Here is a 17,747-nt window from a genome sequence, read left to right as displayed (position 1 = left end):
TTCGCGCCATCTCCCTTGGAGGGGGCTTCGGGGAGCAGCCGGGCCACTGGGTGCCGGGGTCGCTCTGGTGGGCGCGGGCCCCCCTGTCTCCCGGGGGGCGTGTGTGTTGATGTGCCCCCACCCCTTCCCAGGCAATAAAGAGGAGGAGTTTCGGATGCCTTATCTCAGCCATCAGCAGCTGCCCGCTGGGATTCTCCCCATGGTGCCCGAGGTCGCCCAGGCCGTGGGAGTCAGTCAAGGACATCACACCAAAGATTTTAGCAGGGCGGCGCCAAATCCTGCCAAGGCCACGGTAACTGCCATGATAGCCCGTGAATTGTTGTATGGGGGCACCTCGCCCACCGCCGAGACCGTTTTAAAGAGTAACGTCTCTTCAGGCCCCATGTCCCACGGACCTCTAACGAGACCCTCCGAGCAGCTGGACTATCTCTCCAGAGTCCAGGGCTTCCAGGTAACTGTCAGGCCCGCGCCCTGGGCCGCTGCGGGTCTCTGCGCTCGCTTCTTGGCCAGGATGGATGAGGCGGGCGGAGAGCCGTTCAGTGACAAGCGTGGAGGGAGGGAAAGCCCTCGTCCTTCCGTAGCAAAGTTCAAACAGTTCAGTCTAGTGGGGTTTATATATATGACTGTCACTGTCATCCCGTCGCTCATCGATTTGCTCCAGCGGGCAACAGTAACGTCTCCACTGTGAGACTTTTGTTAGTTTTTGGCATATCAGATACAGCACGGGGAGCTGGCCAGGTTCTGCCGTGTGGGCGCGATACTCGGTAGCTTGCCGGGCTCTCCGAGAGGGACGGAGGAATCAAACATGGGTCGGCCGCGTGAAAGGCGAACGCCCTACCCGCTATGTTATTGCTCCAGGCATTATATATAATACATACACACACACACACACATATATTTTAATTCAGAAAGTATTTGAGGAGGGATAAAGAAGAGAAAGGGGAAAGGGCGAGACACCACTCGTCTCTGAGGTGTCTCCTGGGCCGGATTCCTGCATCCGTGTAGTCAGAGGACAGTTTCTCCTGCTGGTCCACTTCATATCCTTGTTTCGACCCTCGCTTGCCTCCCTTTTCTGTCTCCTTCTAGGTTGAATACAAAGACTTCCCCAAAAACAACAAGAACGAGTTTGTATCGCTGATCAATTGCTCCTCTCAGCCACCTCTGATCAGCCACGGCATCGGGAAGGACGTGGAGTCCTGCCACGATATGGTGCGTGTGCCAGGAGCAGGGCCGCACTGCTGGCCGCTGGGGCCACACCCAGCAGAGCCTCAGGGGCTAGATGGGGCTCGGGAAACGGTACCAGGTCACCATGTGCAAGGCAAGCGCCTTAATCTGAAGACTGGTTTTTACTCCCTTGATTGGATCTTTCTCATCGATGGTCAGGCTTTGGCGCCCTGTCCCTTCCCCTGCTGACTGACTGGGTTCTGCAGACCCAGCGGCTGCCAGCTGTGGCAGTACCTTATCTTGGCATCCTGTCCCCGTCAAATTATGTTTTGAGGCAGCCAGGAATGTATCTCAGTGGTGGATCACTTGCCTTACATGTGTCTACCCCATTGGGTTAATCCCTGGCACTGCCGCTAAAAAGAAACACACAGAATCCAGGAATTATATCAGTGAACAGGAGCACTGTGGAATGCAGTGCTTCCTGCCAGCTTCTAAAGACAGTATTTCCCAACAAGGAAACATTGGTCGAGTCTTTTTTTTTTTTTCCGTTTTTGGGTCACATCCGGCAATGCTTAGGGGTTACTCCTGGCTCTGCACTCAGGAGTTACTCCTGGCGGTGCTCAGGGGACCCTATGGGATGCTGGGAATCGAACCTGGGTCAGCCGCCTGCAAGGCAAACGCCCTGCCTGCTCTCCTATTGCTCCAGCCCCGAGTCTTGTTTTAAAACAGGGTATGTAATCACTTGTTACTACGGGGAAATACTAGGAGCTGAACCTGAGTGAGATGAGTTAACTGTCCATCAAAGCCATGAAGCGTAAAGATGAGATCCGAACTCAAATCCTAGAGGCCAGGTTGTTCATCAACTCTAGCCCATGTGGAAGGACCTGATTCGATCCTGGTGCTATGGACAAATCAGTAGAAATTAGAAAATGTGCGATAAAACAAGCAGTTGTAGTGATTTAAGATAAACCTGGGTTTTAGTTACTTATTCCTGAATTTGTACTTGAAATGTGCCTCTTGTCGTGCTGCGGGGAGCCGGGGCCCGTGTCTCGCTCGAGTCTGGTTCTGTGTGCTGAGCACTTCCCGGCGCTCACCTCTCTCTCCCCCCTGCTAGGCCGCCCTGAACATTTTAAAGTTGCTGTCCGAGTTGGACCAACCAAGTACAGAGATGCCAAGAACAGGAAACGGACCAATGTCTGTGTGAGTGAAAAGGCAGTTCTGCGCCTTGTTTGTGTTGATTTCACATTTCTGCTTAGTGAAGAGTTGTGACAAACACCCGTATCAGTCACTTCCTGTCATTTCCTCCTACAAGGCGTGGGCTTTTTTTTTGTTGTTTTTAATCAGAACAGTAACACATTCACATGGTTCAAAATAAAATTTTGTTTCTTGCTTTTTCTTTTTGGGTCAAATCCAGCAATGCACGGGGGTTACTCCTGGCGGTGCTCAGGGGACTGTATGGGATCCTGGGAATCGGACCCAGGTCGGCTGTATGCAAGGCAAACGCCCTACCCACTGTGCTATCATTCCAGCCCCTGTTGCCTTTTCATTGTTCTTCCCCTGCCCTTGGCTGTGCTCAGGGCTCCCTCCTTGGCTTGTGGCCCAGGAGTGCTTATGTGGTGCTGGGGATCGAATCCCGTCAGCTGCATGCCTTACACGTTATGTTCTATTTGGCCCTGCAAAAGTGAAGGGGTATACAGTTGGAGTATACTGTTGTATTTTTCTGCCCCTGGATTCCCCCTTCTCCCATTCTGTAGCTAGCACATTTTTATTCCTTTGTGTTTTCTTCCCTGTATCTTTTTTGGGGGGTGCCACCGGTGGCACTGGGCCACAGCTGGTTGGTGGTGACCTGGCGCTGGAACCCCAGTTTCCTGCATGTGGAATATGCACATCAGTCCTTGCAGCTCTTCCTCCAGCTGTTATTTCTCCTTTTTGGTTTTGGGGCCATGCCCAGCTGTGCTCAGAGGCCTGGTATAGGTTTGCCAGGAATGTGAGGCCTGGTTGGCCACAGGCAGGCCCGGCGCCTTTTCTCCCGCACTCCTCGGCCCCGAGTAGCTTTCCTGATGCAAATACTGTATCTTTCCCATTTCTTTCTCGTACGCTGAGATAACGAGCTGTATACACATGCTTTTTCCCCACGACAGCCCAGTTACAGTACATTCTCGAAAACCTGTATTTCAGTCTCTCATCAAGTCAGGCCAGCCTGTGCTCCGGGCCCCTCCAGTCAGCGCCTGCTCACTGCTTGCGTCCTAACGTGGAAGTGATGCTCATTTCAAAACTGGTTTCCTTTTCATTTCTCTCCTAAAGGTGTGGGAGGTGCTGAACCTTTTATGGCCATGAATCATTATTAAAAAAACCCAACCTATATACTGAAAAAAATTGGAATTTGATACCTCCAGTGGGCTGAGAGACGTGACGGGGGAAGAACTGGAGACGGTGGAGCCGACGCGGACTCGGGAGGCGCAGCGGGGCGGGCACCTCAGCCGTGAGGGGATCTTTGGGTTTTTTCCTGCTGTGTGGAAGAAGAAACAGCTCGACCCCCTTCTCAAACTGGCTCGGTAAACGCTTTGGGACAAACCCTGGACGCCCATGTCGGGGAGAGAGGCTCTAGCTCGGCCCAGAGCAACAAGCACCAGAGAAAATCAAACGCTTCCTACTCGGCGCAAGCTAATCTTTCCTGCGCTAAGGCCCGCCTCTTGACCCCTGCTTTCTCTTCCAAAAGATAATCTTTCTTTCATTATTTTCTTTTGATTGAAATGACACTATATAAAGTTTTAGTTTCGCAATTGTATCTAGTTCTGTAGCAGTTTAGAAATTGTCTCCACAACAATAACCTGCAGAGATCATATCCCGTGTATGTGCTTTCGCAGTTTTACTTGGTTGGACTAACCCAGGACCTGCGATACAAATTGTGTGCCCTCTGGCAGCTGAACCGCCCTGGCCTTCTCAGAAACTGAGGAACTTTCCCAGTTGTATAAACTGGACACTTTGGGAATTTTAAACTTTACATGATCATTTGGTTCTTTTTGTATTTTATTAATGCAACAAGACTTCAACCGGTGGACTTTAATCTTTGTCTCAAAGATTATAAAAACATTCGTGTGCATGTCGGTAGGGCTCCAGAGGGCACGTCGCTGGCACTACACCCAGGATATGATCTTGTAGTACAAGCAGTCCGAGTCCCTAGCGTGCTTCGTACTGTCTGCCATCTCTGTGTAGGGCTGAAAGAAGGACCCGTGTCTCTCTCGCCCTGTGTTCCGCTCTCAGTGAGCACAGGGCCGTGGGCATGGCCGGGCAGCCGAGTTAGCACTGCTTCCATTTGTTGTTTACGCTGGAATTTTTTTCTCCCCATGGAATGTAAGTAAAATTAGTGTTTGTCACCAATAAATGGTAATACTAAATTTTTTTTGTTAATTTATTTACAAATGCCACTACTGTTAGATTGGTTCCCTTCCACTTGCCCCCTTTTATTATTTTTAAGAAAAACCTTTGTATTGCTTGTGAGTCCGTCTGGGCAAAATTCTAAAGATTTGAACTTTATATGAAACCATTGATCAATAAACAGAAATTCACGACTCTTGTTCCTGTGAGCAGTAACTGACGCTGTGAGGGAAGCTGAGCGAAGGCACAGGAGGCGGAGTAGCGTGGGCCTGGGAAAGGGGGGAGAGGACCCTACCTGATCTGGACGCGGCCACGCCAGCACTGGCCCCGGGCCTCTCCCGCAGCGTCTCAGGCGTCCCCAAGGTGTGCGCGGGACTAGGCTGCGTAGTGGCTGCGGCTTCAGGATGGCAGGGGAAGCGCTGGTGAAAGTTGCTCAGAATCCCTTCCTCAGTCCTAGGCCTGGTCCCCTTCTGTACGTGACATTCAATTACTAGCTAAGGGCTCGGGGTGCTCCTTGCCGCTGGCGTTGCTGGGATGTGCTCTTCATGTGCGTGCATTAGCGGCCATGTCCAAGCCAGTCTATAGCCGAGTCTTACACCGGCGCCCTGCATCTAGCCTTCCCTTCTGGGTCATTCAGTTTCACTGGGAAAAATGTAGAGAAATGGGAGGAGAGAGAAAGAGGCACGTACTGGGCTTGTCCAGAGGGGAAAGTGAGTCCAGGCTTTCGGTGGACAAATGCTCGTCTCCAGGGTGGAGAACTGTGCCTTCTGGGCTTTTAGAAATTCTTCCAACACTGACTGTCCTCAGTCTCCCAACCTGTCACCTCCTGTTGCTGCTTTTGGTGGTGGGGGTTGGTCACACCCAGCAGTGCTCAGGGATCACTCCTGGCAGACCATGTTTGTGGCATGGCAAGCTTCCCTCCCTGCTGTGCTGGCCTGCCTCCTGCCATTTCTCCCGGATTCTCAGTTACTATCTCCCGGCTCTGCCTTCCCACTCCCCCCTCCACATTACAGCCCCAGGGAATTCTGGTTGTGGACAGGAGTCAACAGAAACATTTCCTGGGAATGCGAGTGTTCTGCAGTGCTCAAGGGCCTACATGGTGCTGGGGATCTGGACAATTGGCAGGACAGAGTTCAGCGCCTCAGCCCCTGACAACTAGCTTTAGCTCTGCCGGACTCTCTGATGAGGCCTTTTGAGGTGAAGAAAGTCGCCCATCCACCAGGAGGGCCTGGAATATTTGCAGGTCAGGAGTCGCCCCTGTAAGCGGGCCTCTGCCAGCGGCCTCCCTCGCCTGCACTGTCCGAGCACATTTCAACATGGTCTCTACTTAGAGAGTTCCCAGAGCCTTTGGGGCAACACCAGGTACTCCCACCCTTGGGATGATAGGTCCTGTCCTACTCCCCAGGCCAGAGGCGGGTCTGAAATGAGATCCAGCAGGTAGATGACTAGGTCCTCGAGTTCTGAGAGCTGGTCCTTGGAGACTGCTCGGAGCTGGCTTCTCAGTGCTCTGAGGTCACCCCTTGAGGACTCGGGGGACTTCATGGGGTGCTGGGGATCTAGCCTGGATAGTCGTGTGATGCTAGGCTCTGGCTGTGAACGCCCACAGACCTCTGGTTTGGCTAGGAGCCCAGAGCCGCCTTGGGTGGGAGCGAGCCTGGGAAGGGTGGTCAGCAAGAACAGGTGAGAGCCGTTTCCAAGGAATGGTAAACCGCCGCTTGCTTCACAGGCACCAGTGCGACTCAGCAGGTTATGACAACCAAGGAAATGACGTGGGGTGGACACTGAAACAGTTTGTGATGAACTTCACTGCCATCTCTGGCTCTCAGTGCTCGTAAAAACAGACAAGCTGAACTTCCCAAATCCATCAACAAGGTATGTCAGGCAGTTACAGCAAATAGGAATTGACAAGGACTCACTCAGTTTTCTGTCAGCTAAGTGTGAGGCGGGAGGCCCAGAGAGGACAGCAGGTCAGGCACTCGCCATGCATGCAGCTCACGACCTAGCTCTGGCTCCGCAGCACGTCTGTTCATGCCCTGAGCGCTGCCCGGTGGGGCACACGGGTGGGCAGCAGAGGAGCTTCAGGAAGAAGACTGGGAGGCTTTTAATCCAGGAAGTAAACACACCCATTCTCGTAGGGGCCTGGGGGGCACCGGGAATCTTGGTATTGCTCAGAAGCAGCCACGCACTGTCAGGGCTCAAGCCAGTCACTGTGCCCCCAAAGTTAAAGGAACGGCTTATTCCTGTGCAGCCACCTGGTCAAGGCCCAAGACAGACTTGGAAGGAAGCAGATACCTCAAGGGGGCATGGGGGCTGTCTGGCGCCCAGCCTGACACTTTGTCTTCTTCCTTCCTGACCCACTTCCCGACTGTCTAGCTTAGGGAAGTGTGGTGACAGATGGAAGAAGAGTATGACTAGTTTTCAGAGGCCCATGGCTCCCGGAAGGATGCCCTGCCAGAGTAGTCTTTTGTCTGCCACCCTTTGTGCCAACAAGCCCACACCCCTTCACTTACCTATGCTAAAACGAAATCTGGGTTGGGTGTGGGCTTGTGTGATCAAGGGCCGGCCGGGCATGGCCCGAGAGCACCCTTTAAGAGACGCTTGAGAGCACAGTTCCCAAGTGTCCTTTGCAGGGCGAGGCAGTGTGGGAGGGTTCCCATGTCACACATGCCTCACCCTGGCATGTTGAATCCGCTGAGCTGACTTGGGGGCTACACCCCGCAGTGCTCAAGGATCACTGCTGCCATGTGGGTGACGTCAGCACAGGGACGGGGACTGGCTGCTGCCGAAACATAATCCCAGTCTCCTCCCCTGCTGTCGGGCTGTGAATCTGCTGCTTCCCCCTTAGCCTCTGAAGCAGGAGGATTGGGCTAAAGGTGCATTTCTGGCACAGAGGACAAGGCAGCCGAGGGCATCTGCTCTCTGGAGCGGGGAGGCGGCTCAAAGTGCGGTAGGGCACTTTTGCATATAGGAGCCCCAGACTGACCCCCAGCACCACACTTGTGATGCGCACTGCTGGGCATGGCCTGGAGCCCTGGGCCTGCTACTGTGAGCCCTGAGTTAGTCGGCTTTCCTCAACAGCCACACAGGAATGGCCCAGGGCTGGCAGACTACAGGCAGCCCCCTTAAGGGAGACGGTTTGGATTTGACTTCCTCCTCCTCCCCTCAGCAGCAGGTGCTCCGGTGGGGGAAGGCAGGGCCCCGGCGCAGGCCCCTCCAGCCTGGAAACACTGACCGTCTTCACGCCTGATGTCCGCAGCAGACCAGATAAGCCAACTACTTCTGTCCTGAAAGAGCTGTGCGGGGAGGGGGCGGGGAAGAGCGCAGGATGAGTGCCCTGCATGCAGCTAGCCTGGGTTCGATCCTGACATCCTATGTGGTCGGCTGATCACCAGGAGTACCCCTGACCATGTTGGATGTACCAAAAAACAGAAACAACAGGAAACAAAAGGGTGAGAGAGGCCAGAGACAGTACAGCAGGTAGGCGCTTGCCCTGCACAGGGCTGATCTGAGTGATCCTTGAGCACAGAGCCACGAATAAATCCCAACTTCAAAAATAAGAGGTTGGATATGGCCAGGGAGAAAGCTCTGAAGGTGAGGAGAGTGCCCTGAATGTAACACATCGAGTTCAATTCCTGGCACTACTAGAAGTCTGGGACTTGAAGGTAACCTGTATTCATTAAATAACTTATTTTTTTCTTGGAAAAAAATTGAACTGAGTCTAATTTAGAGATTTTATCAAGTTGGGGAAAAGAAAATATGAGACGTAAGCTCTGTCACCAGCCATGATCCAGACTCAGAAATGAATCCTGAGAGATCCCGCACAAGGCCGAGTTGTCCCAGGGCAACCCGTAGGGAGGCAGACGAGCCCCGTGCTGCCCAGACAGATGCCAGCAGCTGAAACCTGCACTCCACAGTCACTGCCTGCTCCCTGCCGGCTCCACTGCTCACAAGAGCCTCATCCAGAAATTAATTTGTTGAAAAACACAGGGATGCAGGTTTGGTGACTGAAATCTCCAGCTTTCACGGGGTCAGCGATGGGCTACTTCCCTTGTGCTCTGGAAGCCTGGCAGTCACACACACACCCCAAAGAATCTAACTCCAGCTGTATCACCCCATTTGAAACTTTGGGCACAGTGGAATGTCCAGCTCCAGTCACGACTGCGGCATCTCAAAGTGTAACACTGATAACCAGGAGTAGCACACCAGATTGGATGGGATGTAATGCAGAAGACAGTCTAACTCTCTACTAACAAAATATAAATACAGAAGGCGTAACCCGTAACAACATTTTAGTCATCTCTTATACAAGGGCTTAAGGACTCCATGGTGAGATACAACAATCTTCACTAACTTGCTTCTGAGGAAACATTTTTTGACCATTCTTTCAGCAAATTATCTGTAACAAGCAATGTAAAATAAATTACTGAGGGCCTGCTATGGGGGCAGGCTCAAGGGGTAGCTGGTATGATGGTGGCGGCAGAGATGGGCCGGCCCTTCCGTCTCCCGGCCTGCCTGGGTCCCGGCCGTCACACCCATGAACTGCCTCTGGGCGCCAGCTCAGTACCTTAATGGCCTTGACCCCGAGACTCAGCCGCCAATGCCGGGAGACAGCAGCTTGCCAGAGGTCTTTCTGGACTAGTGCCACCTCAAATGGGGGGGTGTTTCCTCCACCCACTCCAGTTATGAGCCCCCAGCGGCCACAAAATTCCAGAAGAAAAACGCAGGTACTCAGGAGCAGGGACTGAAGACTCGGCAATCCTTCCCGTCTCTCTGTCTGCTGGGGGTCCCGGCTGTCACGCCCACCAACTGCCTCTGGGCGTCAGCTCAGCACATCAACGGCCTTGACCCAGAGACTCACAAATGAATCTCAAAACAAACTTAGCTCCCTACAGAGATGTCTCTGGACCCCAACCGTTTACAATTTAGAATTCCAGGAGCACACGGTCGCAAAAGCGGCCCTGCAGTCTCTCATGATGTTCAAAATAAGCAATAGATAATAAAGTATCCAGCATCTGCCCGGGGCAGGGAGGCTTGAATGGTGGGGTAAAAATCGGAAATAATAGTGGTGGGAAGGTGCAATGGTGGTGGGATATTGAATGTCTGTAACTAAACTAATGACTTTGATGAAGTTATTTAAAAACAACCTGTGAAGTATGAGAGCACTGGAAACCTGTCCTTAGGATGTTCCTATATGTATTTTAGGGCTCTTTTATTACTGATTATAGATTTAAAACTATGAAAATACATTTCCTGGCAACTTACAAGTGATTCTTCACTTACATTCCCAGTAAAAGTGGAAGGACAATACAAACGATGAGAAATACAGAGGAAGACAGATGCAAAACAGTGTCCCTCAAAACTTTTAAAAGGATCCGAACAGTGCAAATGCTAAATTGAAATCCGTGTCATACACTAAACTACAAATCCTTGTCCCTTGAATCTGCAAACATCACCCACTGATGATAACACAAACCACCTAGTTTGCTTAAGATTCAGCTTAAAGCAACATTTAATATTTTACAAGATGGAGTTTGTGACAGATAAGTTCAAAAGGAAACTTGCTTTGTCTTTGCACAGCTGTGCTCAGGAATCTCCAAGACTTCCTCAGGGCTCACTGGCTGTCCACTCAGAAGCTGCAGGTCAAAGCAGCGTCACACTGGCTGCCTGCAGGTACCCTTGCAGGTACTGAAGCGCTTCTGCATTGAGGCTGGTGCTCACCATTGAGGGAACCTGCAGCGGATGGGAACACACATGATCGGACACTGGAGATTGTAACAGTCTGACAGAACTCTGGATACTTCGGAGATCCAGAGTTCTTGGGAACGCTGCTAAGGGGATTCCCCAGAACTTTTATTCATAAGGAGTTGCTACTGCTTGGTATGAGCAAGGTGGCTTTGATTTTAATTTCTTGTTTTAAGGAAGTGAGGCATAGGCAAGGAAGAGTTCAAAAGCGCTGAAACAGAAGCAGGCGGCCCGGGATCGACCCTCAGCACTGCATTTTTCCAAGATTCTAAAAGGTTCTGGCTAATATATAGCTATTAAGTTTTCTACAAGATTCATTATTTGACTTATCCCTGTTTATGAAAATTAACAGCCAGACATGTGACTCAGCACTAGAGCACAGTACATATCTTCCGTGATTACCCAGCTCCACAAAAAGAGAAGGAAAAGACAAAACAAGAAAAAAAATGAATCAGCTTCCACTCCACCCCCAGAAGCCGCCCTGTGGAGCACTGCCAACAGCAGCAGCCTGCCAGTGCTCTCCCGGGCTGCCTCCCCACACACCTGCCCAAGGGAAGTCTCTGGACAGGGCAGACACTTACCCGCCCTGGACAGGCAGTAGATAATTTATGCAGTGACTGTGCCAGATGAATTTTGGGATTGTTCACCATTTGGCCTACAGGATCATGCTCTTTTTTGCCAGCAAAAGCCAACTGTGAGAAGGCAGCCTGGTACCCTGGTGTATCCTCTATGTCAATAAAATGCTCTTCATCAGGAATGGTGTCATCTTCAGGTAACTCGAAAAGACCAATCAGAGACTGCAGTAAGGGAGTCCTAAAATGAACAAGGCAAAGTTAAATTAATTAAACTTAATTGAATCAAGTTAAATTAATATTCTTAAGATCTATAATAACAACTTTAAAAGAAACGAACCAACCTTTTCCCGAAGGGAAATTTCTCTGTGCATTTCCACCACATCACCTGCTATTTCCCTCCCCTTCCTCAGATACTTAATTCAAGTACAATCGACCACTGGTTTGTCTTGTTGGGTAATCAATTTCACATCCTTAGGAGAAGCCAGTACTTGGACTTATTTTGCTTGACATAATTCCTCTTTTTTTGGGGCTTTTTTGGTTACACTAAGCAATGCTCAGGGGTCACTCCTGGCTCTGAACTCAGGAATCACTGCAGGCAGTGCTTTGGGAACCAAATGGGATGCCAGGGATCGAACCTGGGTTGGCCATGTGCAAGGCAAACTCCCTACCCACTGTACTACCCTCCGGCCCCTTAACAATTCCTTTGCTTCAAGTTTCACCTTCAAAATAGCAGAAGAGGGGGCTGGAGCGATAGCACATAGCTAGTTTGCCTTGCACCTGGCTGACCCGGGTTCGATTCCCAGCATCCCATGTGGTCCCCCAGGCACCGCCAGGAGTAATTCCTGAGTACAGAGCCAGGAGTAACCCCTGAGCATTGCCAGGTGTGACCCAAAAAGAGAAAAAAAATAGCGGAAGAGTGTATAAATGTATATCTTTTTCAATCTTACCTGTCAATAGGCATTTCTGAATTTTAGTGGTTCTAAATACCAATGAACAAATTAGGGATGGCTACAGGTTTTGTTTTTAGGACCACAACTGGCAGTGCTCAGGGCTTTACTCCTAGCTCTGCACTCGGGCCAATATGGGGCAATGAGTATCAAACCGGGGTTGGCTTTGTATAAAGCAAATGCCACATCGCTGTGCTATTGCTCCCCAGCACATGGGTGGATGTAGTTTGGATCAGTTTCCTACGCCTGTCAGCCATCCAGAAACGTCCTTCGGATTTGCTGTACAGATGGGGGAGGGGAGGCAGAGACATACACAACTGTTGGTACTCAGGGGCTCTATGCTTGGTGTTGCTAAGGAAACACAGAGGGTGCCAGGGATACCCTCTGTCCATGTCATTCTCCAGCCCTTCACAAACATTACTTTTACATACAAAGATCTCAGGAGTAATACACCTTTTATCTCAGGAGAAACAGGTCTTCCGGTAGATTCTCATAGTTCTATGATTACTGCGTGAAAAGTTCAGATTAGGAAACATTTCTAGGACCACAAGGAATCCACACAGAAGTAGTGGATCTGATGGTTGCCTGTGGAGAAGTGTCATTAAACCATACTCAAGGATGAACCATGTGGGAGCTGCACTGGCAACAGGCTACCAATGAAGTCAGTAAGGAATGAAGTTGTCATTTCCCAGAAGTCAAAAAAAAAATTTTTTTTTTTTTGGTGCTGGGAAAGAAACCCAGGGTGTCCCACGTGCCTGGAACGTGCTCTGGAACTGCACTGTATCTCATGAAGCTCTCCAATTACTTCTGAATGATTGCAAAAACTCACCAGAGTTTGGTGTACTCAGTGTCCATCATCGGAGGGCATTCTGTTAGCAACTTGGTTATACCAACTGCACAAATCTTCTTCTCTACATTTCCAGATACTTTCTGAATTTCAGGAATAATGATTTTTTCTAAAACCATTCCAAACATTCTATTAATCAAGACAAGATAAATTTACTCAATATTAAATTAGATCACTATTATAATTACAACAGATAAATGGTTAGATGCTATTTCCAGTCACGGACAGCTTACAAAGAAAATAACAAGCCAGATACTTTTAGTTAGCTAACAAGAGGTAAAATCTGTAATCTCTGGCAACTTAATTTTTTGTAAATAACATTGAAAAATAATGATTAAGAAGAATCTTTACAGCCATTCAATTGGTTTAATCTTGGGCTGTAGCCATAGTACAGAGGAGAGGGCATTTGCCTTTCATGCAGTCAACCTTGGTTCAATCCCTGGCATCCGATATGGTCCCCCTAAGCCCCACCAGGAGTAATTCCTGAGTGCAGAACCAGGAATAACCCTTGGGCGTCGCTGGGTGTGAGCCCTATAAACAAAAATAAATAGATTTGATCTTGTGTATCTAAAAAAAATACTCATATCTGAAAACACAGAAATTAGATAAATTTGGGAGGTTTCTATGCTAACATTCTATGAGAAATATAAATGTTAATATTAAAAGTTATTTGGGGTTATTTATATTGTTGAAGTTTCTCTTGATTCTAAATGATTAAGAGGTCCTCAGTGTCTACTTGAATGCTGGGGGCTGGGGGCGGAGACAGGCCACCAGGAGGAGTGCATACCTAACTTACGTCCACCCCAGGTTCAATTCTGGGCACTATGTGGGACCCCAAGTATCACTGGGTGCCACCTAAGAGTCCAAAGCAATGCAGGGACTGAGCCCCCCCCAGTACTCTGCATCAAACCATGATTGAGCTGGCCAAGAACTGCCAATGGGTTGTCACTGGGCCTACTCACCGCCGCTTGAAAAGCCCCCAAAATAAAAATAAAACACTGGGGCTGGAGCGATAGCACAGCGGGTAGGGCATTTGCCTTGCACGCGGCCGACCCGGGTTCGAATCCCAGCATCCCATATGGTCCGCTGAGCACTGCCAGGAGTAATTCCTGAGTGTAGAACCAGGAGAAACCCCTGTGCATCGCCGGGTATGACCCAAAAAGCAAAACAACAACAACAACAAAAACAAAACAAAAAAAACAAAAAAAACAAAAAAAAATAAAAATAAAACACTGTGAACTACAGTATGGCTTGCCTCGATATGTTGTAGAAAAACCACACCAGGCTTGCTCTTCAAAACTGTGCTCTCTCTCAATCATGCACCTTGCTTTGCTTGCTTATAGTTTTTCCCACTGCGGAGAACCCTGTGTTTTTCTTGAACACAATTTCCTCTCTTTCTCTCCCCTCACATCTTTCTAATCAAGTTTTGTTCAATTAAAAATCATCTGCTGGTGGGGCCGGAGCAATAGCACAACGGGTAGGGCGTTTGCCTTGCACGCGGCCGACCCAGGTTCAATCCCCGGCATCCCATATGGTCCCCCAAGCACTGCCAGGAGTAATTCCTGAGTGCAAAGCCAGGAGTAACCCCTGAGCATCACTGGGTGTGACCCAAAAAGAAAAAAAAAAATCATCTGCTGGGGGCTGGAGTGACAGCATAGCGGGTAGGGCGTTTGCCTTGCACGCGGCCGACCCAGGTTTAAATCCCAGCATCCCATATGGTCCCCTGAGCACTGCCAGGAGTAATTCCTGAGTGCAGAGCCAGGAGTAACCCCTGTGCATCGCCAGGTGTGACCCAAAAACAAAAACAAAACAAAACAAAAACATCTGCTTTGGGGCCAGACTGATAGTACAGCAGGTAGGGTGTTTGCCTCACATGTGGCAGACCTGTGTCCTAACCCCAGCATCCCTGAGCACCACCAGGGTGTTGACAGAGCCAGGAGTAACCTGAGCATTGCTGGGTATGACCCCAAAAACCTAAAAACAGCAAAAAAAAAAAAAAAAAGAAAGAAAGAAAGAAAGAAAGAAAAACCACCCAACAACAACAAAAACCCAAACCATCTTGCTTCACTTATAAAAATAAAGAAAAAAAATCACGCCAATTCAGGAATAACGGCAGTGGAAGAAAGTGCATTTCCTCCTCACCATACTCGCTGTGGGGAAGCCTGTGTTCTGGTGTGACCCTGCAGGCCAACTCATCTTTTATGTTTCAATTTAGATTTTTTTGGGGGGATAGAGGAACTAAGGATCTAGCTGGGTTTTTGCCACATTATTGTTCTCCAATCTTTTCTTTCCTCCTTTCCCTACAAAAAAGGGAAATGTAGTCTATAGGTACGTGAAAGTCAAGAGTCAAGTTTTCCTGATGCCAAGCCCTCCTGTTTGAGAACTGCACCGTTGCCCGAAACACAAGCCGGCTCCCGGAGCGGACAGTGACCAGGCACTGAGCAGGGCACTGGCGGGTCCACAGGAACTGTCTCAACACTCCTGATGTTTACCCATTAGCTGGAGTCAGATTAAACACAGGCCTCATCCATGGAAGGCAAGGACTCCGCCGCCCATCCACATCCTTCCCTTCCCTCAGAAGAATCTGTTTAAAACTGCAAAGATACTATCACTGCACCAAGAACCATGAGAGTATCTATAAAAGTGTTCAAGAGGGCCATGATTTCACTTTAAAAAACTAAATAACTGGGGCCAGGGAGAGAGTTCAAAGGGCTGAGTGCATGTTTTGCACAGGGATTCGATCACTGATACCCATATGGGTCCCCCAAGTACTGTCAGTGTGGGCCAAACGCCAAAATTTTTTTTAAAAAAGTATATAAATAATAACTTACTTTGGTTGTATACCATCGAATATTTCTTGCAGTGCCAGTGCCCCATATTTTATACAATACAAATTAATAAAGACTAAGAAACCTGTTGAAGAAGATGCAGAGTATCAATAGAGAAGTCACTGTCACCAAGGCTTCACTGAAGGCTGCTGAGTGAATTATTTGCATTCATTAAAATACCACAGAAATGCCTTGCATACGTGGGTGACCCTGGTCTGATCCCCAGCACCACATATGATCGGTTGAGCAAAGAGTGGTGTGCCCCATTACCCGCCCCACCCCCACCGAAACTAAGCCTGGTGTGTCAACTCACCATCTCAAACAATCTGAACAAAGGGCTGATCTCAGAAGGCCTGTATAGACACGTGCCTGCACGCTGAGAAGCCCGGCTCAATCCCAGCACCACATGGCCCGGAGGGTTGAGAACACTCATCTCACTGGCCCAAGGACCCCCAGCGCACGGGAGCTGAGCAGCACCGCCATTCTGCCAGTACTGAACCACTGGCCGTGGAGCAAGAGCCCAAGGTCCTCTGGACGCCTCGGAAGGCATCACTCCAAAAGAAAATGATCATGTACCAAGTATGAAACAGTAATGTCAATACTATCATAGACGATGATACTTTAATAAAAACTAATTTGAAAAATTAAATATTCCTATGATACAGAGAAGTATTTGAACAAGAGAGGGAGCTCAATGGACCAAGTGAACACTTTGCGTGCATGAGGTCTGGGTTTGATTTGTAAGCAATACCAGGTGTGGCTCACAAAAGGCCATTAAAAAAAATTTTTTTTAAATACCATCTTCCTATACTGATTTTTATATTTCTAGATGTTTTCATATCTAAGCTTACAAACTGAGATGTGTTATCTAGTACCTTGGGTAGGGCTCTTGTCTTGCATGCAGCAACCTAAAGCTCGATTTCTGGCACCTCATATGGTCCCTGAACATTGCCAGGAAGAATTCCAGAGGATAGAGCCAGGAGTAGTCTCTGAGCACCAATGGGTGTACCCTCCTCCACCTCAAAAAGCGCGTTGTCTATATAAAACTAAAAACTGGTAGTAAAAAGTTTATAAAGGTTAAGAGTTTTAGTTACTTTCATTCGTTTTTGTGTTTAGGCATGCCCAGCAGTACTCAGGACTTACTCCTGGGTTTTGTGTTCAGGATTACTCTTAGTGGGCTCAGGGGACCATACGGGGTGGCAGAAGTCAAATCCAGGTTGGTCACATGCCAGGCAAATGCCCTACTTGCTGTTCTATCACTCTGGCCCCTCACTCATCATTCATGAAGGAACACCCACCCAATTTTACTTACTCTTGATAAACTTTGTTGTTTTGGAATTCTGAAGTCTTTGGAATAATAGAATAAAGATTTGCTTCCTGTACTGGTCAACTGACTCACTAAAAGACAAGACAAAAGCAACAATCAAGTGTTTTTTTGGAGGACCTAACAGAAACCTTGAATAAATGAAGGTTTTAACATTCTACTCACGGAGGCATGTGCTCAATTATACTGTTCAGAAGGTAAAAACCTTGATGGTCATTAGCTTTGGATGCAATCAGCTTCTGGAAGACACCTAATAACCCAGGCTACGACAAAGCAGAACAAAGAATAATCTGTTACAGAAGCAAGGACTGAATGCTTCCAAGTTATAAACACAGACTGATGCTGGGTCCAAGAGATAGTTCAGGGATTAAGGCACTTGGTTTTACTGCAGCTGACCTCGGTCAGATCCCGGGCACTGCATGGTCCTCTGAGCACAGGCTGAGGAACAGCCCCCAAGAACCAGGCCGGTGGCTTGCCCCCACTGAAGGAATCCAAAACAAAACCAAACCAGATTGAGGCTGTAATGTCTCTGCCTTTAGCCATCCATTCTGAAGCCTAGGAATGATGCTGTGCCAGAGAACACGCACTGCACCTGGGAGCCCCAGGCTCAATCTCAAGCACTGCACAGTTTTCTGAGCATGTCGTTGAGAAGAGCCCAAAGGACAAAAATCAAATCAATAAAATCCACAATAGCACTGTTGTCCCATTGTTCACTGATTTGCTTGAGTGGGCACCAGTAACGTCTCCACTGTTGAGACTTTGTTACTGTTTTCGGCACATTGAATACCACGGGGAGCTTGCCAGGCTCTGCCGTGCGGGACAGAGGAATCGAACCCAGGTGGGCTGCGTGCAAGGCAAATGCCCTACCTGCTGTGCTATCACTTTAGTCCAAAATCCACAATAGGGCCAGAAAAAATGGCTGGAATCCAATTACTTGCCTTG

At 49.0% G+C, this 17,747-nt stretch overlaps 2 protein-coding genes across 14 annotated transcripts in view; one reads left to right on the top strand and one right to left on the bottom strand.

The window, feature by feature from the left end:
* The window catches only part of STAU1 (staufen double-stranded RNA binding protein 1), a 56,340-nt gene extending 51,599 nt beyond the window's left edge, over nt 1–4,741 (top strand). For 10 of the 11 annotated variants that reach the window (XM_055140290.1, XM_055140293.1, XM_055140289.1 and 7 more), the window contains 4 exons: nt 132–451; nt 1,087–1,209; nt 2,279–2,364; nt 3,469–4,741. In XM_055140290.1, coding sequence (XP_054996265.1) covers nt 132–451; nt 1,087–1,209; nt 2,279–2,364; nt 3,469–3,484 — 545 coding nt within the window. In that variant the 3' untranslated portion in view covers nt 3,485–4,741. Of the gene's footprint in view, nt 1–131; nt 452–1,086; nt 1,210–2,278; nt 2,365–3,468 lie in introns of those variants that run through there. The other variant, XR_008630302.1, reaches the window with a different exon arrangement.
* A 4,003-nt stretch (nt 4,742–8,744) lies between these two features.
* Nucleotides 8,745–17,747, bottom strand: part of CSE1L (chromosome segregation 1 like) — a 49,726-nt gene continuing 40,723 nt past the window's right edge. For all 3 annotated transcript variants that reach the window (XM_055140281.1, XM_055140282.1, XM_055140283.1), the window contains 6 exons: nt 16,971–17,068; nt 16,794–16,879; nt 15,485–15,566; nt 12,636–12,782; nt 10,866–11,097; nt 8,745–10,272 (listed from right to left, as the gene is read on the bottom strand). In XM_055140281.1, coding sequence (XP_054996256.1) covers nt 10,183–10,272; nt 10,866–11,097; nt 12,636–12,782; nt 15,485–15,566; nt 16,794–16,879; nt 16,971–17,068 — 735 coding nt within the window. In that variant the 3' untranslated portion in view covers nt 8,745–10,182. The remainder of the gene's footprint in view (nt 10,273–10,865; nt 11,098–12,635; nt 12,783–15,484; nt 15,567–16,793; nt 16,880–16,970; nt 17,069–17,747) is intronic.

This window comes from Sorex araneus, chromosome 5 (assembly GCF_027595985.1).
Source record: "Sorex araneus isolate mSorAra2 chromosome 5, mSorAra2.pri, whole genome shotgun sequence".
Taxonomy (NCBI): domain Eukaryota; kingdom Metazoa; phylum Chordata; class Mammalia; order Eulipotyphla; family Soricidae; genus Sorex; species Sorex araneus.
Note: the sequence above shows the minus strand (reverse complement) of the source record. Positions and strands in the feature narration are given on the sequence as shown.